The 15,536-nt window shown below is 40.9% G+C and overlaps 1 protein-coding gene across 6 annotated transcripts in view; it reads left to right on the top strand.

Annotated features, from left to right (window-relative positions):
* Positions 1–15,536, top strand: part of LOC120554444 (neural cell adhesion molecule 2-like) — a 395,781-nt gene that overhangs the window by 327,356 nt on the left and 52,889 nt on the right. For all 6 annotated transcript variants that reach the window (XM_039793325.1, XM_039793328.1, XM_039793327.1 and 3 more), the window contains 2 exons: positions 4,796–4,913; positions 12,155–12,324. In XM_039793325.1, coding sequence (XP_039649259.1) covers positions 4,796–4,913; positions 12,155–12,324 — 288 coding nt within the window. The remainder of the gene's footprint in view (positions 1–4,795; positions 4,914–12,154; positions 12,325–15,536) is intronic.

Raw genomic sequence — 15,536 nt, 5'->3', positions numbered from 1 at the left:
TCCACCGGGCCTCAGAAGTTTTTAGAATATGACATGAAGAATTCATGAAGCTTGCCAGATTCTTTTTGGACGCTTAAACCCTGTTGCCGATTCGCTCTTTTGAAGTCTTTCTGCATGGCAGTGTGTCTCATTAACAGGGCCGTTTCATCAAGCCTCACTGATGTGGGGGTGCGTTGCATAGGAAGAAAGAGACACTGGAGAATGGAGATCTATTGGCGTGGAAATCAATGGTTATCATGTCAGGCAGATGCTTGCTCCTCTCAATCGCCAAGTCAGGACTATTGGAAAGTACTCATGGCGCTTGATTATTGCTTAGGCCATTTTTATCCCTGAAGAGCTTTCTGCACCTTGATGTGTGTCTCTGTACATGTGCGGGTGCACTCGCTAAGGCATGCATTTTGTATTGTGTGTGGATTCTACTGCCAAAAATGGAAATATTCACCCTTTTTTTTTCTGTACATGGCAATAACTTAATGATAAATAGACACCACGAGACAGAAGATAGAACAGATACTGTGGAATTTAGATTCACCGTGATGAGTTTTCACTTGTGCAGTACTGTAATACACACTGGTGTCGTTAGAGTAATTGATGTTTTAAAAAACAGCCTACAGGACACCAAAGTGTTTGGTTGATTAGGTATCTGCCATGATGTTTTGATTAGAATTCCTCATTCATCATCCCAACTATATAAAATGGGTTTGTTCTCACCAACTTCACAACTGTGTTTTATTACTTTTTATTAATTTATTTTCTATTTTTTAATCTTCTACCGAGTTGTTTTTAGCTCTACGGGGAACAAGTGTCCTCCAGATGACATGACTTGGAGAACAAATCCAATTAATCAACATTCACTAACTCCCACACTAATTATCAGTTTTGGAATATAAAAAAATTCAGCTTTGTGTTCCCAAAAAGTGACACCTTTAATGCCTTTCAACCCTTTTTTTTATTTATTTTTTTTTAAAGAGAAAAATGAAATGGTGCTGAAATGATATCACTGTGTAGCTGCCAGTTACAATAACACATGTTTAACACAAGTGCAAACATCTGTTAAGTAGGTTTTTATTTGCAGGATCAAAATAGCCAGCTTTTCAGAGACAAAGTTCCTGACGTTTTTAGAAACGATTCCCCTTAATTTTCATGCTAACAACTCTTTGTGTGCACTGACTTTATGTTAATCTTCATCTTAGATCAATTAACTGAATTGTAAATGAAACTGATGCAAAGATAAAGCTTCTGACAGAATTAGTATGGGTGCATGTAGTGTTTTCTGGTTGTTTTACAGCAAACAAAGCGTGTTTAAGTAAGTTTAGATTAAAACCAATAGTACTAATCACAAGCAATCTAGGGCTTGTCAACAGAAGATGCAGAACATGCCTCCTACTTATGTATTGCAGAGATTTTTGGTAATCTGTTGTTTGAGACATTACAGTAGTGGGATAAATCTAATGTAATTTCACTATAGGTTTAGATTTACACTTAAAATGTGAGCTGTATCGTGTGTCATCGCATTCTGGCATTAATAATTATTCTCATTGTGTCGATTCTGTCCATGATTCTGTTGTCAGACAATATCATGCAAATGATCTCAGTCAATGGGCCTTACTTATTTTTTTCTTTCCTTTGTAGCTTTTTTCAGGCTTAAACTAGAAGGAAGAGGAGGAATTAGAAGACCTTTCAACATGCAGGGAGGCTAGATGATTTTTTTATTAAGAATGTGGCCAAACAGTACAGATTGCTTTTAAACTTGGTCGAGATCTCCAATTCCAGATGTGGTGTGGTCGATACAATAGCATCCCAGTTGCAATGCATTCGGCGTGAATTTTCATTTAGTGCTTTTCATTATCCAGAAACGATATCCACATACAGTATTTTTTAATGATTTTCCAGGCACTTCCATACATTTTCATTAGAGATTTTGACAGTAGAGAGACACCAGGAAATGGTAACACACAGATGTGGAATGACATGCAACAAAGGTCCTGAACCAGGGACCTTTAAGATAATGATCCTTGCCTTAAACCTTATGCCACAGGGTTGCCCCTATGTAAGTAACATTGCAAATTATTTTTGCATAATTGTGACAACAGCACTTTAATATCACAATAGAGTTTCCATGCAGCTAAAAATGTATTATATCACACTATGTATCCATATTGTGATATAACTTTTGTTTTATGTAATATGTATATGTTTTCTTCAGACAGTTGCCTCAGGTGTTCAGGTGGTGCCCTAATTTAAGTGTAATTGTTCTCTGCCCAATGGAAGCAAACTGAGGGAGTAAACGCTCCAAAGCTCCAACCAGCTGCTCCGAACAAGCTTAATGATGCCCTGAGATTGGACAGAGCCACAGCGGAGCAGTTATAGTGGAGGTAGAAGTACACCATAAATACAGGCTTGAGAAATGGAGTTTGACGCCTGATAAACATGCTTGTGTCATAAAGCTGTCATTCCCTTGTCAGTGCAAAGGCAAACGGAGAAAAGACTCTCCCTCTGCTCTCCTTTCACTGAATGAGAAGATGACAGTCCTCAACTGATTGGATGGCAGGGCCACGCTGCGGGTTTGTGACAGCGCTCAACATATACTCTTGATAAAGTCATCAAGACCTCTGCTGCTTGTCAATATTGCTGTTTGTAAGAGATTAGCAAGACCTATTGTATTCATATATATTGTATACTGTATGTATTTATGTGCTGCATCGGAATGTTTAGACCAATTTACTTCATGTTGTTCATGGACACAGACACGTTTTATAATTGAACCACAAATTATTTGCTATATAACATTAAGGGCCCTATTTTAACGATCTGAAACGCAAGTGTGAAACGCCAAACGCAAGTAGCTTTGTGGGCGGATCTCTGGCGCTGTTGCTATTATACCGGAGGGATAAATGACTCTTGCGCCCGACTCAAATCTTAAATGGGTTGGTCTGAAGTAGCTAGGTGTGGTTTGGGCGTAACGTGAAAATAACCAATCAGAGCGTCATCTCACATTCCCTTTAAGAGCAGGCATTATGTTCCGTGGCGGATTGCTATTATGGGCCGGATTTGCCTGGCGCGACGCCAGCGGGAGCTGTCCGGGATGCGGCAAAGTAACAAATGCCCGTCATGGCCCGGGTGGCGATGTTGCTGCGGCCTCTCGGCGCATCTCCTCAAGTCTGGAGAGGATTGCTGCAGCCATGCAGCGTGCGACCTCAACGCACACCTGCACCCGTTGTCGCCCTTCCTCTTCCCCCCTCCATCAGGAGCACATCGCGCATTTACTCCCGGGCCAGATTCCGCCGGAGTGTCCAATCCCACCGTAGCTCAACATCACGTCTCCTTAAGTCCTCTGATATTTCCTCATTTAGGTCATCAACACATCCATGATTCATGGAAATGTTGTGTAAAACACAACAAGCCACAAAGAATGCTGCGACTTTTTGAGGACTGTACTGTAAAGTGCCTCCTGATCTATCCAAACACCTCAAGCGCATTTTCAGTAATATTTTTCTTTGTAATTATGTATGGTTTTCAAAAATGGGAACTGCTGTAGATGAGAGAAGTGTATGCGCGCGTTGTGCACACACTACATTGTGGCCAAGCATAACGCGCCCTAAAATAGCATCTGAATGACGCGCTACTGACTTTAGACTAGCGCCACTGACTTTAGACCAGGTTTTTCCTGGTCAGTGGCGGAATTGTTTTCTGAAACTGCAAAATAGGACTACGTAATGTTTGCGCCTGAACACGCCTCCTCTTTTCGCTGAACCGCCCCCGGGAGCGCAAATACATTCCCTAATTTACCGACGTGCGTCTGTGGAGGGAAAAGTCTGCTGTGCGTCGGGTGCAAAATAGGAATGATACATGCGTCGGTGTACAAAGGCAATTGCGCTGAGTGCAAGATAGGGCCCTAAATATGCATGATCGGAAAGGAGCTGGATGAAGAAAAAAATCTTAGATAATACAACAAACTGAAATAGACTGTCGATCAGTGAACAGTTGCTTTTACATAGAGAAAAGAGAAAGAGACCAAAAAGAAAATAATAATAATAAATGTGCCACTACATTTAAGCATAAAAATCATTACATTATTATCACAATATACTGTCTATCCTCATGGCTCAAGAACATATGTGAAAAAATATTGAAATAAAAGTCCGGTTAGAATTTGTATTCATGGTGACCAGTTTTTTCATCAAATTATTTGTAGTCATAACAAAAAACAAAGTATATGTCACATACCTGAGAGAGCGCATGCTTTTCCAGTTTGTACTCACACGCCTTTCGAACCAATAACCTTTCAAATTCACAGCGATGCAGCACTTCTAATTTTGATTCTGCAGAAATTGGCCCGACAAGTCAAACGATGTCAAACAATGGCTGGTGTCGAGCACTTGACAGGGACTGAATAGTTCATCCACAAAAGAAAAGTGCTTTTATTCATGGATGGTGCAGTTGTTTTTGATGTCGAAACACATTTTCTGTCTTGCCAATGTTTGTATGGATTTAGCTGAGCGTTTCCAAATCAGACAATAGTATTATGGTTTCACATGGCTGTGTTCAGCTCCTTTGTGTTTTTACCAAAAGCTGGGTCAAAATGTTACGTGATATCCCCATGGGATTACCAACAGAAGTAGCATTTTCTGTGATGGTTTACAGGCCACTCGCAAAGGCCATTTTAATCCATTTGAAAACAGACTGAAATTTCTTTTAGTATACAGTCAGATTTCGCTTTTAGTGATTCATCCTATTAACTCTCAGGGTCTAATGTCTGATTGTGTTATTCTCTGCTCTGTTTTTGTGTCTGCAGTCCCTCCGGTGTTGTCAGTGTTCCAGCAGTCCTTCAATGCCACAGCTGACTACCAGGAATCAGTCACTTTTACATGCATGACCTCTGGATCTCCTGACCCTGTGGTGACATGGCACAGGTACCTTCTACTTCCTTAACACCTACAGTAACGTTGGTCTCTGACATTCATTTCAGACAGATATTGGACAGGAAAACATCGGGCTTTGAAAACTGGTGGGGCCCTCAAAGATGAAGGATGGCGATACACAAGTGGATTTGATTATCTGCTGCTATAAGAGCCTCCTCTCCTCCGGTAAAGCTTTCCATAAGATTTTGGAATCTGGCTGCAGGGATTTGCTCCCATTCAGCCACAAGAGCATTAGGCAGGTTTGGCGCTGATGTTGCATTGGAGTTCCAATGTATCCAAAAAGAGTTGGTTGAGGTCAGGACTCTGTGCAGGCCTGCCAAGTTCTTCCGCACCAAACAAGCATTCCTTTAATGACCTTCTCCAAACCATTGCCCCAAAGTTGGAAGCATACTATTGAATAACGGTCCAAACCTGAACCTCACTCATGAACGAGTTCTTTGGATATCGTACGAGAACTTATGCACAAAAAATGGTTAGATATCTTACGAAATTGCGGCGAAGCCGACCTGTCACGTGACAGTTAAGATTTAACATAGTTTAAAAAATATTTTAAGCCTGATACCAGGTACAGTAAGGTGAGGGTGGTGACAGCGGCTGTAACAGTTAAGTTCAGCCGACAAAAGCTGACTGTCATGTGGCGACAACAGTTAAGTTTAGGCACCAAAACGACTAGTTAAGATTAGAAAAAAAGATTGTAGTTTGTATTAAAACAGCGGCCCCCTTTAAGTAGTATACCCGCTACATGAACACTCGTTTCCTGGGTGAACGTCTTGTGCTTTTCCCTTAACTTCTTCCGGAACACGAACTATGCTCCAGTGCTTAAAAGCCCTGTGATTTAGGACACACCCATCAACCCCCACCTCCTCTCTACGCAGATATTTGCGGTCTTACACATTGGCAGTCAATGTTGGGCATACCGTAAAAAATACCAACCCGGTCTCACGGCAGTTCGTGTAAATGTACACGTTATTCTTAATCTATTGATACGTGTTCACGGAGACGTTTTTCTCGTTTTTTACGTGTAACTGTCACATTATTTTCTCGGGGAAAGGAGGCCGGGAGGCGCCCGCTGGGGACGCCCCACAATAACGGGATGGCGGAGGTTGGGTTTACGAAAAAACTTACGGGGAAAGGGCGCCTTAAACGCCGGAGAAAGGGCGCCTTAAACGCCGGAGAAAGGGCGCCTTAAACGCCGGGAGACGCGCCACAGTAACACGCGGGACAAAACGCCACACGCAGGGACGCCATCCCCGGGAAACAAAGCGCCGCAAACGGGACGCGATCCCCGCTCGCCCGGGTGAAAGTCCTGTGTTGTTTCGGCTTTTTATATTACTCCCTACAATTTCGTGCTGTGGCCACGAAATATGCTTCCCATTGAAATACATTAGTTCACATTTTCGTGTTGTCCACCACGTAAAAAACGACAAAAACGTCTCCGTGAACACGTATCAATAGATTCAAATAACGTCACATTTACACGAACTTCCATGAGACCGGGCTGAAAATACGTGTACTACATTCAAATTACAGTGTATTATTTTTCGCAGCTATATGTATAAATGGTTCCTGAAAACAGCCCGACCCAAACCATGTAAAACGGCTCCAAACCAGAAGTCCATATTCGTTTGACATCTATTGTATTAACCACGTAATTCAAGCTTGCCTGACCTACGTCAGATAACAGAACATATGTGGTACTACCCATAATCATTACAAATGTATTCATCTTTATTTGTGTCCGTGTACTGTATGTTAATATTCCCCTCAGAAACGCAGCCTGTATATTCAGTGTTTTAGTTTCAGATCAAGTAGATGTTCTTTGACAAAAGAGGAATTTATAGTCCGCCCTCGCACATTGCCTTAAGCAACCACACAATTGTATCACAAGCCACATAGCACCAGTGTGAAAATTTGAGCCTGAAGAGCATTTGACTCCCCACAATCCACTCTACAGCTCGACATGGAGTAATTAGCTTGCACCCACTCAGCAGGCTGTCATGAAAAGCTATTTGCACCTGAGCATCTATTGATAACACTTTATCGGCATTCCAGTGAAGTTCATACTCTTTAACTCTTATAATGCACTTGTTTTTTACTTCTAGTTAATTCATCTTAATGGACCATAGCTGTGTTGCTGTATGTTTTAGCCCATTTAGTACAAATCAATTATACTTTGCATTGCTGCTGACTGTTTTCTAAAGCAAACTGCAGTGGTTTCGATTTTTTAATGTGCACCTCCTACCTTCTAGGCAGCTATTAATTTCACTACAGTGCAAGAATGCCTGCATGATAATACAGGGAAGAAAATTTCTAATTATTTTGAAATGATGTGACTTTGACAAGAGACATCCTACATTGTTTTAACTGTGATGTATCATCAACCTCAGGCAGGTGTCTGTAAGTTGTTTTTCCTGCTGTACTGGAATGAATGGTAATCAATGGCAGCCTTGAAGGAACTACGGGAAAACACGTTCAAAAAGGCTCAATTTGATTTGCGGTGACGGGCCTAAGACAAAATATGACAGCTTTGTCCTTAAAACATCAGTATTTTTAACTTCAGCTCCAATTATGAAGGAGGAAGGAAAAAGGAAAATGTTAACTAGTAAAAATAACACTTAAATCTAGCCCTGAATTGAATATAACGATGCACAACAGCATAGTGTAAAGTCCTAAACAGTCACACTTAGGTGTAATTTTTCTAATTTCAAGTTATTATTTTCTGTCTTTAAAGGAGCCCTGCCGCACGTATTTAACAGCTAGCCAATGAGAGCCTGGCTGTCAGCATCCTTTACTCAGCGCAACTGGGCGAGCTCATGAATAGTAATGAGCTCAGGCAACACCACGTCAGACTGACCAGCTTTTGTAATTGGCCTGATTTCTCCGCTTATTTCTTTTCAGTGGCTAGAGCTGACAGAGGAGGTAGCGGTTAATTTTCACATTCACGACACAACACAAACACATATGGACCTAACATATTTAAAAAAAAAAAAATACAAGTAAAAACGGTTTTGTGTGGCAGGGCACCTTTAAGAAGATCTCTGTTTTTCGTTGTCTTTGGCGGTACCTATGGCAATAAGCAGTAATTGTTTTTAAGTTGTGCTGTAGCTAGTTTTTGGAGGTTGAAGAATATAGATTGTGGAAAGCAGGTGTAAACCGTAACCAATGTAGTTTTTCTCTACTGGCATTGTGATTTTACCAAAATGAACTAAAATGTGTAATTTCTACTGGCTTTAAATACAATTAAACATCCAGAAATCTACAGTAAATTGTTGCACAAGTTCACAATTTTTTTTCTTCTCTTCACCTTTTCCTGCTCAATAATTGCTCTTCTCGTTAATATATAATGAGCATGCAAAATAATGTCAATGCTACGCGTATACATATACAGTAAGTTATTTTGGGCATACAAGGAAAAGAGTGTACCTCTTACTATAAGTGATGTTGAAGGAGTCAGACGTTCATCACAAGGTAAACAAGCAGATATCTGCTTTACATATTCATCACCGAGAGGTCGCACATTCCAGCATTTAACCTGATGACAGCAACTAATACACTGTGAGATATGTAGTTAGACTGGTAAATGCATCCGTCCTGTGTTTTACGTGACATTGTCTCCAAGACTCACACAAACAGTAATGAGGACTGAAGTCTCTTGTGTAGCACTTTGAAAGAGAAGTCGATCACTGCAACAACAAAAAACCAGGCATCACTTTGCGGAGTACAAACAAAATCTGAAGACGACGCGCTGCTGGAAACGACCTCAACTTTGTAAGTCTCATTCATCTTGCTCTCTAGTTTCCAGCCCCGGCAGCAGACACAATATTTACTCCTCGGTGTGTTGTTACTTGGTCTTTTAGCAACAGAGCAAACCAGGAAAATGTGATTTTAATGATTTAACAGCATGCATAATATAACACGGCGAATCTCACAGTGATGATGGGGGAGAGGTGATGTATTGATTCATGTGGCAGCTTTGTCCCTAGATAATTATGTCACCCACTGTCTATGTTCATAATGTATCATAATAACTATTTTAGTCATGTTTGGTGTTGGAATTATGTGGGAAATAGATTAACCTGTTCATCTGAATAAAATTATTCTATATTATTTTTTTGTTTTAGTTTATTTTGAACATGTTAAGAAGATAAATTAACCAGATAAATAAGAACATGTACATTTCAGCACAATCTTCCCAAAGTATTGTAAATGATTCAAATAAGGAATTTCCATGTTCAAAAAGGAGAAGGAAGAAGTTTAAGAAAAACTTTTCTGGTCCTAACCCCTTTTTCTATTTTTATACTTTAGTTAAATACAAAACAATTTGATGCTTCACTTATTTATATATGTACAGTATATCTACCTACACACTCATATACACATGCATACACATAGACACACATGCATACATACATGCATACACACATACATATACACTGCTTTTTCTTTTCCATCTACTTCTTTTCCATCTGTCTACATCAAACGTAATAATAACTCATCCAAACTAGACATAGTATATAAGCCCAGGAACCATACAGTCAGTACACAATACACACATTATTAATGTCTATTAATGTGTATTACTCCAAAACAAAAAAACTTCCTTAAAGCTTAATAAAATGTATTTGTCAAGGGCTGCCTCTCACTTTAGAGATGACAGCCTTCCACTGTGCATCAACGCTGATCTTGAACTCTGCGGCGTCCACCGGCTGTCAAACACTTCGTAGTCATCTCCTTCATTTCCCAGGTCAGTAAGTCCTGCGCGTCGATCCGACACTACAGAATTAAAATGCGCACATCGCAACAAAAGAATTGGCTAAGGCGCAAACAACAATCGCAACCCAATTTAGTTTTCCTTTTGATGTCACCCCTCCCGGCGTCCTCCAGGCTCCCGGTTGCATTTCCTGTCAGTGTGAGGTTTCGCCTCGTCCTCTATGCATCTTGGGTAATGGACTACCTGTCAGCAGTCAGTCAGTATAATGACATTCGGTGCTGCAGCCGCGTCCTGTACTGTCCGTTCCGAAAGATGAGGCCTCTCTTCATTTCCTCTTTGGCTCGCCAGTGTTATTATTACTTGGCTTTGGTGTTTCCTCCGTCGAATTTCAATTATCCTCCCTCCCGTTTTCTCTACAGTACAGTGAGGATCGGGCCCAGGCCTCGCTGCACTGCATTGCTGCGTGTGAAGTTGAGTCTAGAAATCTGCACATTTGAAATCCCCCCCCAACATAATAAGATTGTTTTTATTTTTTATTCATACAGCAGGCTATACGGTCTGAGACCATATAGAGGAGTCTCTAAATATATTTAGAGGTATGCATTATTCCAAGCTCTGTGCTTCTAAGCTTTTGAATTCAATTTACACAGTAGCTTATGAGGTTACAAAAACAGTGTGCCAGTTTCAGATTGAGGGCATTATGATCCATATTGAATGAACAGGTAAAAATAACTGTGTTTTTTACACCTGCCCTTCATATTTCAGGGTTAAAGTAGCATTTGAGTGGATTAAAAATAAATACCAACTGATGCTGTAAAGCTGTAGCTCCCTTTTTCTTCTTCTTTTATCCCAAGCCATAATGCTTTTATTTTTAAGAATCTCTCGCATACTCGGCCCTCCTTCACATTCACACAAATACACACACACACACACACACACACACACACACACACACACAATCCCACTGGTCATTGAAGCAGCTGGAGGTTACTTACCGCGCTCAAGGATACATAGATTGTTGTAGTTGTTAATAACATTACTTATTAATTTTGCCTATCTTGATTTTCTGAGCTGATCCGGTGAATCTAACTTCTAACCACTTATCTTCCAGCCACAACACAAGGCTGCATCTCTGACCTTTACACTATCAACTCTCTGTTTCCACTGGATCATACTGAGAAGTCTTCTTTAACCTCTGCCTCTACCTTAAGAGGACAGCAACTGTTTTGGCCACTTCCTGGGAATAATATGTCTCTTTGGAAGCTAAAATATGTCTCTTTGGAGGCTCTATGTCTGTCTGCCATCTGGTGCTATGGCAGACAGACAAGTGGATTTATTTATCAGAGAGCGATTTCGCTGACAAGGGGTGCTGACATAGTTAATAAAAGCGGAGAGACTGAACCAAAACTTTAAAGTTACTAAAGCCGAGGTGAACTGTAGAGGCGGGTGATCATTCTCTGTTGATGTGAAACTACAAGTGACCCTTTTCACATGGCACATAATCATTCGGCCATTGTTAAAATACTAATATTGATCAGTGCAGCTTTAAGAAAATGAACCAATTCATATTTGGCATACATGGCTGTGGGTGCAGGTAAATAATACTTTCAAGAAATCAGGGACTTTACTTGTTTGTTACCTATCCACCATCTTTCGAGGATTTTAAAGGTGCATTTCCCTTATTTTTGGAAGTCTTTGCTGATCTGATAGACATCTAGTCAGTGAGCTAATCTCATTATTTTAGCCTGCATGAAAATGGCATAAAAAACAAACATTTGTCTAAATCTGTGTAAGAATGGGGTGAAAGTCAAATTCTGCCAAAAGTAGCGATCCCTTTAACCTTATAGATTACACGGCTGGTTAAGCTGCAGTAAGTAAACAAGCGGGGGAGGCTGCGAACCTGCTTCAGACCATTATGTTTCTGCCATGAAGCTTAAATATAGACACAGATCAATTTAGCTGTTGGCTATTTTCCTGACTAATTTCCCAACAGAGTCCAATAAGAAAAAGACATTAAGTCAGCACTGTATTCCACACCACACCGGAGTCATTTAGTGAGCCCTGCAGTCCATAACCAAATGTACACAACAACACAAGTGAGCTCCGACGAGACTCTTGACTGAGGATATGAAGATGGTATTTTTCTGCATGGCCGAGTTTGAGAAGTCGTAGCGTGCGGAGATTTCTGATGACATGCTGCAAATGATTCATTGAACTTTCAATTATAGAAAGATATGTCTATCAGAAACAATACTTCTATCACGCTTGAAAGGGTTTCTATAAAAAATTCCGTCTATTCCGTCTTATGTGCTATAGATAGAAATAGCTTCAAAGTCAAGCTGTCTGCACTTAGCCTCTCTTTTATGGGATCAGTTGACACCCAAAGTGCTAAGATTATACATCTGTAATATCAAACGTGTGCTGCAGTGTGAACGCAGGTCACGGTCAGGTGTGAGCGGGTTGCCATATTTTCCGGTCTTCACTCATCAGCAGTGTGTACCTCTGCTTTTTGCCTGTGCAGGAAAGGGCAGCAGCTGGAGCCATCCGAGCAGTACATTATCACCAGGCTGGAAGGCGGGCGGAGCATGTTAACCATCCGCAACATCCGCCAGGGTGACGGGGGCACCTACACCTGCAAGGCCACCAACAAGGCAGGGTCTCAGGAAAGGGAGATTTTCCTCAAAGTCTTTGGTAAGCATGTTGACAGACACTGGTTACTTGTCATTCATCTGGGATCTATTTTAAGAGGAAAACCCACTTGGTTCTCTGAGGTTTTATAGAACACCGTGTGGTGTTTTGCAGGCTGATGAACACATTTCTCTGTTCCTGCTTTCAGTTTGAATCCCCACTTAGTATGTTTGACATAACGTAAGCATGCATGACGTTAAACCTTTTAGCAGACTGTCGTCTTTTTCTATCACAGAAGCAGAACCATTTCTATATTTGTGACTTTAATCTTATAGTTGTATTCGAGTTGTATTCGAGATATAGTTACTGTACAGTGTAACTATTTGAGAAAAGAAAACCTACAAGTGACAGCAAATGTATTATAATGTCACAAACAAATTGGTTTAACCTTTTTTTTTTTACGTTTGTTGCTTTTTTTCACTTCTAGTTTTACACTTATTACTTATTATCGTTACTTACTTGGAATTCATGGTCATTTATAGTTAATAAAAGAAATTATGATGATATTATTTAAACTAGACTATAACACTTAAGATCAGAGGAACGTATGTTGATGGATAATCAACTTTCAAAGTCTTCATAGTCTTTCAAAGTTTAGTCAAATGCTTAAAAATTGAATAAAACACCCGGCATTCTATGAAAGTAGTGATCTGATCCTTAATTTTACTTGTGGATAGGGGTAAGGAAGCATGCATGTTATTTTTGTGCAATTTGGTTCAAAGAAACCCAAATTTCAGATGAAGAAACTTTTAAAAAAGGGGGTCAAATTTGACATGAGGATAACAGGAGGGATAATCAAGTGTTTTAACGTTGCCAATTACCGTGGCTTTATACACCTACCATGTAGCGCCTGCGTCTATTTCTTTGATATGAGTAGTTCCAAATTACATTCACCATCACGATACCACTCATGATTATTTCTAATTTGGCTGAACTAACCTTTTAATCTTAAACTTTGATAACATAACACAAACTCTTCATATCATTTAAGATGTTTGTTTTCATTTTTTAACATGATCTGTCATTTTGTGCTTCTCTAAAGCTTTTAAGTATAATGGCATCAAGGCGGTGAATGCTGTTTTATGTTGATCAATAAAGCTTTATAGTAAGGACCTCCACTTTTCCATTTCATAAAAACTGTTGCCCTCAGCCCACGCCAATAACAACTGCATCAATATGATATATCTCCACTGAAAGGAAATATTTCATTTATTGCTTCATATTTCATTTCCTGCACTCCTAATAAAAAAAATATTTCAATTTATATTTTCATAAACCTGCCGGCTATTTCCTCACAGATCACTCTGATTGTGCAGATTCCCCTCATGAAAATGTATGGGGATTTGTGCTCTAGTCATCAACATCCTTTCAAAATGTGAGAAGCGCTTGTTCTTCAAAATGCACATTTAAATGAAGTTAAGGGGGAGGGAGGAGCTGTGCTTTTTCGCCGTGCGGCGGAAGCACAGTTGTAAGTTAGTTTTATTACCCTTGACAGCACAGGCGGGAGGAGAACATGACATTTAAGTTAAGACAGAGTGTGTGTGTGTGTGTGTGTGTGTGTGTGTGTGTGTGTGTGTGTGTGTGTGTGTGTGTGTGTGTGTGTGTGTGTGTGCAGGTGTGTGTGTGTGTGTGTGTGTGTGCAGGTGTGTGTGTGCGTGCAGGTGTGCAGGTGTGTATGTGTTCTTCACGCAGTGCTTCATATTTAATGTCAGCCATGTTTTCCACCTGCTTTTTTGTTTTTCTATATTCACAAAGAAGCTTTGACTTTCCTCCATGATGGTTCTAGTTTAGCTCACATTTCACAACAAAAGATACTTAGACATTTTGCGCTACAGGCATTAGACTTATTATATGAAATTAATTATTATTTTTTTTTTTTTAAAGACTATTTTTGGGGCATTTTAGGCCTTTATTGACAGGATAGTTGAAGAAATGAAAGGGGAGAGTGAGGGAGAATGACATGCAGCCAAGGGCCGCAGGTTAGAGTCATACTTCGAGGAGTGAACCTCTATATATGGGCGCCCGCTTTACCAACTGAGCTATCCTGGCGGCCACAAAATGAATTCACTGCTAATATATTGTTAAAGATTAGATTTTATGATCCCAAACCCAACAAGCTTGGATAGAGGATGCAATAAATGCCTCCTGTCTGTATTATTGCATGATTATAGGTGATAATATGAGCAAAGGTATTGAGATTGGAAAATGTATTTCTTTTGGAAAGTTTTGAGTCTACAAAGTTGCATCAGCTGCTGGATATGCACTATAGCAGGTGGGTTTCTACATGTGTTGCCACAAACAAAAGATTATTGTGGCAATTAATAGCTTGAAGCCGATTCATCCTATTTCACATTTGTACACTTTGACTTTGGCTGGGGGCATTGAACCCGAGTGGACAATGTTCAAAGTTTCCATTGCTGAAGCTGCGGCCTTAGGGTCTTAGGTGCCTCAAGGGGCGGTAACCCACGAACACCTTGGTGGACACCGGTGGTCAGGGAAGCCGTCCGACTGAAGAAGGAGTCTTTCCGGGATATGTTATCCCAGAGGACTCCGGAGGCAGTTGCAGGGTACCGAAGGGCCCGAAGGGCTGCAGCCTCTGCCGTGAAAGAGGCAAAGCAGCGGGTGTGGGAGAAGTTTGAGAAGACATGGAGAAGGAATTTCGGTCGGCACCAAAGTGCTTCTGGAAAACTGTTCGCCACCTCAGGAGGAGGCGAGGGAACCATCCAAGCTGTGTACAGTAAGGATGGGACACTGTTGACCTCAAATGAGGAGGTAATAGGGCGGTGGAAGGAGCATTTTGAGGAACTCCTGAATCCGACTAATCACCCTCTATGTTAGAGGCAGAGCTGGAGGATGACGGGGATTGTCGTCGATTTCCCGGGCGGAAGTCACCGATGTAGTCAAACAACTCCACAGTGGCAAAGCCCCGGGGGATTGATGAGATCCGTCCAGAAATGCTCAAGGCTCTGGGTGTGGAGGGGCTGTCCTGGTTGACACGTCTCTTCAACATTGCGTGGAAGTCTGGAACAGTGCCAAAGGAGTGGCAGACTGGGGTGGTGGTTGCCCTTTTAAAAGGGGGACCAGAGGGTGTGTGCCAATTACAGGGGTATCACACTTCTCAGCCTCCCTGGTAAAGTCTACTCCAAGGTGCTGGAAAGGAAGGTTCCGCCGATAGTCGAACCTCAGGTTGAGGAGGAACAATGCGCCGGATTCCG

Source organism: Perca fluviatilis, chromosome 24, assembly GCF_010015445.1.
Source record: "Perca fluviatilis chromosome 24, GENO_Pfluv_1.0, whole genome shotgun sequence".
In the NCBI taxonomy this organism is placed as follows: domain Eukaryota; kingdom Metazoa; phylum Chordata; class Actinopteri; order Perciformes; family Percidae; genus Perca; species Perca fluviatilis.
This window is presented reverse-complemented; position numbering and strand designations above follow the sequence as displayed.